Source organism: Gymnoscopelus microlampas (assembly GCF_963454915.1).
Source record: "Gymnoscopelus microlampas genome assembly, chromosome: 9".
NCBI classification, from domain to species: Eukaryota; Metazoa; Chordata; class Actinopteri; order Myctophiformes; family Myctophidae; genus Gymnoscopelus; species Gymnoscopelus microlampas.
This window is the reverse complement of record NC_139946.1, coordinates 29,691,354-29,696,677: the sequence shown is the minus strand read 5'-3', so window position 1 is coordinate 29,696,677 and position 5,324 is coordinate 29,691,354. Positions and strand designations below refer to the sequence as shown.

Below are 5,324 nucleotides of genomic sequence, written 5' to 3'. Positions count from 1 at the left end.
GACCCCCAGCTGAAATTACTTTATGCCATACAAGATTTGTGAAAAATATTACAAATTTTTCAAATTTTCTTCAAGATTTTTTTTTAATTTTTAGCAGATCTACAAGCTCACAATGTGTCGCGAGCTTGTAGATCTGCTATTTTCAAATAGCCAATGTAGAAGAAGGGCTCGCTTCTTTTGGGCTTGTTTTCATAGAATAGGTTGCTTGTTTCTCTCGCTATATTTGGCAACACTGGTTCAGCGGTGCTATAAATCCAGCGTGGAGACGCGCAGTGGATAGGAATGAACAACAACAATCACAAGAAGGAACTATCATCACACCAAACCTCCAGGGTCATTCTGTTTCTGTTCGTCAGTTAACATAAGGTAATTAACACCAGACAGTCTAATTGTTCTTTAATTGCTGTTTAATTTTATTTCTATCGTGTTTTGATGTGATGTTGATCGATTTATTACTTTATTTAGAAGATTGCAAAAAAAGCACAGAAAAGTACAGTTCTAATACAAAGGGATGCTAAATGGGATTAAACCCAAGAAAGAACTATGGCTTGTTTACATTGGGGTCCTGTGTATTCAATTCATTGAAACATTTGGTGACAAATATACCATTAACATTTTACACTTGTGTTTTTTTCTTTTCTTTTTTTAATGTTTTTTTTTTTTTTTTAAGAATTTCAAACTGGCATTTCCATTTTTGGCATGTCAATATTGGCGAAATTTTCCAAATTTGTTCAAAAAATCCCCCTCATCTCCCGAAAATAGCAGACGCGCTGTGAACTTGTAGATTTGTTATTTTCGCTGCATCACGCCACTGTAACAAGACTTCTAAAATAATAGGCTTAAGTGGCCTGGGTTAATGCAATGATGCCATAATTGTTGTCGTTTTTTTTTTGTCAGCCTTTTTGTCTTAGTCTGTATAAAGAAGACCTGCTGGGGGGCTGCTATGGCGGTTTTGCTTCTTTGTTGTTCAGTGTCAGTTCTTTTACACAAAGACTCATAAAATCACCATTGATGGTTCAAATGGGACGTATGTTTGTCAGTAATCCTAAATTACATTGTCCAGTAAGTCAGATGGGTGAACACATTTTAACATCACTATAACTGCACTCTATCACATTGCTAGTGATGTGAGGCTGTCTTTTTCCTGGGGCTAATTTGCAAAAGTACATCTTGTTTTATTAAGTTTGACCCATTGCATGCTGGGCTGAATGTTGATATTTTATCTGCTGAAAAGTGGTGACACTCCTACATTTGACTTTTTCTAGGCTTTTGGGTCAAAATGGCCACCTCAGCAAGTGCGAACCTGAGTAAGGTTGTCAAGCAGCAGTTCATGGACCTCCCTCAAGGAGAAAAGGTCCAGGCCATGTACATATGGATTGATGGGTCTGGAGAAGGACTGCGCTGCAAGACCAAAACTCTGGATTCTGAGCCCAAATCCATCGAGGGTAAGATTTTAGTCTGATCAATGCATTGTTGACTTAAATAACAGATACATTTATGTAAGCCTGTGCTAACAATACAATATTGTATTGTGGAACATGCCACACTGACATTTCGCTGCTTGTAAGTGACAAATTAACCCTCTTGATTCTTACGCACACACAATATTCTCTCAGGCAATGTTGTTGATTTAGCCATTTTCTCTTTCAGATATCCCTGAATGGAACTTTGATGGCTCCAGTACCGACCAGTCAGAGGGTTCCAACAGTGACATGTATCTGATCCCCGCTGCTATGTTCAGGGATCCATTCAGGAAGGATCCCAACAAGCTGGTTCTGTGCGAAGTCCTCAAGTATAACCGCAAACCTGATGGTAAATATTTTTCTTTTGGGGTGGATTATAGAAGTATCTCACAAAAGTGATGTCATTGTGAACAAATCTACATGATGGGTCCAACAGAAAGAAACCAACGGTGCAGCTGTAAGAAGATCATGGGCATGGTTGATAACCAGCACCCTTGGTTTGGTATGGAACAGGAGTATACCCTCCTAGGCACAGATGGACATCCCTTTGGCTGGCCTTCGAATGGCTTCCCTGGCCCTCAGGGTGAGTTTGTGGTGCTCCCGCTCTTGACAATGAAGATGGAATGCAAATTGGGTTGTAAAGACTGATTGATGTTGTGCTTCTGTCCACACAGGCCCTTATTACTGTGGCGTGGGAGCTGACAAGGCCTACGGACGGGATATGGTGGAGGCCCACTATAGAGCTTGCCTGTATGCTGGGGTTCAGATCTGTGGAACAAACGCTGAAGTCATGCCAGCTCAGGTATTACATGTTTAGTTTTATCACTCTAAAATCTACTAGATCAGTGATTCTCAACCTTTTTAATTTCAAGGGGCCCCAGTTTGATATGCATTAGTCCACGACTCCGCGCACCCCCATTTGATCTCTGGGACCTCAAGCTACACTGTAAAATCCTCAGTGTTGGTTTGTGAGTTAAGGGTCCATTTGGACTCCTGGTGGGTCCTGGACCTGACGTTGAGAAACGGTGTACTAGATGTCTGGCTGTAGTGTTCTGCTTTACTCTGGTATTTACAGTGTCTCTGTTACCTTTCAGTGGGAGTTCCAGGTAGGGCCTTGTGAAGGAATCAATATGGGTGACCACCTGTGGATGGCTCGCTTCATCCTTCACAGAGTCTGTGAGGACTTTGGCGTGGTGGCCACCTTTGACCCCAAGCCCATCACTGGGAACTGGAACGGTGCCGGCTGCCACACGAACTTCAGCACTAAGGAGATGCGGGAAGACGGTGGATTGAAGTAAGGATATGTTCTTTCTTGAGAGGGCTGCAAATAATGTTCTTAGGGATCTAAAGATTACCTTTTTGAATGATTGAGAAGAGTGTTATCTTTTATTTATCAATTAAACACTTAAGCGCTTTATTTTATACTTCTTTACACAATGGTGACGATCTGCTATTTTCACGTTTTGCTTCTTTTTTTTTTTACTTCTATCCCCCAAAATGGGGATTGATTATAATCGATAATTCGATTAATTGTTGCTCCCCTATTTCTTCTTGCACTGCATTACACATCCTGTCGTCCACATAATTTAAACCACTCAATCTAACTCTCTTCACACAGAGCTATTGAGGATGCAATTGAGCGGCTGCGCGGGAGGCATGCCTTCCACATCCGCGCCTATGACCCAAAGGGGGGGCTTGACAACGCCAGGCGTCTGACCGGTCGCCATGAAACCTCAAACATTAACGAGTTCTCAGCCGGCGTGGCCAATCGCGCTGCCAGTATCCGCATCCCCCGTGCAGTGGGCTCCGACAAGAAGGGCTACTTCGAGGACCGCCGTCCATCTGCCAACTGTGACCCCTATGTCGTCAGCGAGGCTTTGATACGCACATGTCTGCTCAAAGAGGAAGGGGATGAACCCACAGACTACAGCAAGTGATCGCCCTCTGCTGCCCTCTTTGAAATCCACACCTCAAGAGTCAAGCATAATGCCTGATTTATAGTTGGTTGCGTGCTGGTGTCATGCACCGAAAATGGTCATTCTACAAGCTCACAATGTGTTGCAGTGCGATACATTGTGAGCTTGTAGATCGGCTATTTTCAGTGCAGGACACCAGTGTGCAACTTCATCACCCTAGTGTCATTGCCAGTACTGTATCTTGTTAAAAGGACCATGCCGGTGTCTACATAGGTTATTGTCTATTCATAGATCTGGCCATATATCTTGCATAAACATCGACCGTTTTCCCGTTGATGGCTTTATTTTTAGCTTTGGCGTTTCAAATTTTCATTCAAATGTCACTGCGCTTACCTGAATAGTCAATGTTTGCTAAACATTACTGCACTGTAAACGAGTCACAACTGAACTTTGACCAAAAAAATATACTGCACAGTGATGTTTAGCATGTTGCATTGCCTATCCCAAGCAAATTCTTTTGTACCATACTGAAATGAGACTGCAGTGGCTTGGCTTCCTCAAATCTAACGGCTTATCAAAAAAAGTCTGCAGTAATGTCAAGTACACTGAGTTTCAAATGTCTTTAAACATGCAAGACGACTAGTATGGTCCTTGATGATTGCAAGAGTGGATGGATGGACTGCTTGACGCAGTCTGACCTTGTGCGTAAGGGTTTTATACTGCAGTTCCTTGCCTTCTGACATGAGCTGCAAAATTGTCTGGGACAACACATTTGTTGGTGGGGTAGAAGGAATCTCTCTTTTTATACGTTTGTCATTAATAATTTGTAAATGGTCTGACAGGATTGTGTTTTGAGCGCAAACTTTAACCCAAAGGATCCCGAATGCATTTGAATGTTTGTTTTGTATCCATGGCCTTTGTCACTATGTTGGTATATGTAGGCCCATATTATGTGTGTAGTAAGTCTATCATGTTTTTATGATGCATGTGATTGTAATTGTGTTCAATCACTTGCAAAAATATGTCTATTAAAGATTTTTTTTTTTACCATATACTTCTGTGTTTACCTCAAACCATAACATGAGTCTAATGTCTGAACTGTCTTATGCAGTAAGCTGGTGTAATATCAAAGTTATTCGTTGAAATAAGGCAAACTGTAATCATTAGAAAAGGAATGTACACTGTAATGCTTGACGAGCTGTGGGTAATTACAGACAGGGTATACCCTGTTTTCAAAGATCAAGTGACCCTACTACTTGAACAATTTTACAGCACTGGTTTCCCAAACATCAGAACCTGTTTTAATGGGTCATGACGAGTAATTCGTACAATCTTTCATTGCTCATTTTGAAAGGGATATTCACTTTCAAACATGTTGGGTTTAACGTCTACACCCCGGACTGTTTAAGTTGATTCAGTATTTGATACTTTGAGGGGGGGGCATGTTTTTTTTTTTTTAAATGTAATCTTTGTTTTCTATTTTTATTGACACATTAAAGGACAATCAGTCACCCGAACCAAGTTAGAAGTTACAAAGGGTTTGTATAGGAAGTCTGATTCAATGAATTATCAAATATCTAAATACTGAACCAAGCAACTTAAAAACTGTCTGGGGTGCTCACAAAAGCCTGTGTAGACATTTAAATGACCCCAAAAGTGAAATATCCCTTTAATCATGCAAGTTTGGGTCCTGAGAAGACACCAAATTTATTTTTGGGTCTCGATCTGAAAAGGTTTTTGAACCCTTGTTCTAAAGTATAAGCAAATGTACGTAGGTTAACATACAGCATGTTGCATATGGTGTTTTGACCCCAAGTTCATGACAGCCATGCCCATTAATCCAGTTGTAAAGTATGTCGGTTTAGTTAATGGAGGAGGGGCAGGAGCTCCCCATGCACAAGCAGAGATCCTGGAAAATGTGACATTTCACCTTCCAACCATCCAA

At 41.2% G+C, this 5,324-nt stretch overlaps 1 protein-coding gene across 1 annotated transcript; it reads left to right on the top strand.

The window, feature by feature from the left end:
* Positions 1-262: 262 nt before the first annotated feature.
* glulb (glutamate-ammonia ligase (glutamine synthase) b) lies at positions 263-4,431 on the top strand. The gene is made up of 7 exons (XM_084066616.1): positions 263-366; positions 1,266-1,445; positions 1,651-1,812; positions 1,900-2,046; positions 2,138-2,265; positions 2,558-2,757; positions 3,082-4,431. Exons 2-7 carry the CDS (start codon positions 1,280-1,282, stop codon positions 3,398-3,400), a joined length of 1,122 nt encoding a protein of 373 aa, XP_083922742.1. The 5' UTR covers positions 263-366; positions 1,266-1,279; the 3' UTR covers positions 3,401-4,431.
* Positions 4,432-5,324: the final 893 nt, after the last annotated feature.

What these genes read in the sequence shown, in the direction of transcription:
- glulb (XM_084066616.1), top strand. Translation starts at nt 1,280, where the DNA reads ATGGCCACCTCAGCAAGTGCGAACCTGAGTAAGGTTGTCAAGCAGCAG. An exon ending in TGGCTTCCCTGGCCCTCAGG is followed by an intron (nt 2,047 to 2,137) that starts GTGAGTTTGTGG and finishes CTGTCCACACAG; the next exon opens with GCCCTTATTACTGTGGCGTG. An exon ending in CTGAAGTCATGCCAGCTCAG is followed by an intron (nt 2,266 to 2,557) that starts GTATTACATGTT and finishes GTTACCTTTCAG; the next exon opens with TGGGAGTTCCAGGTAGGGCC.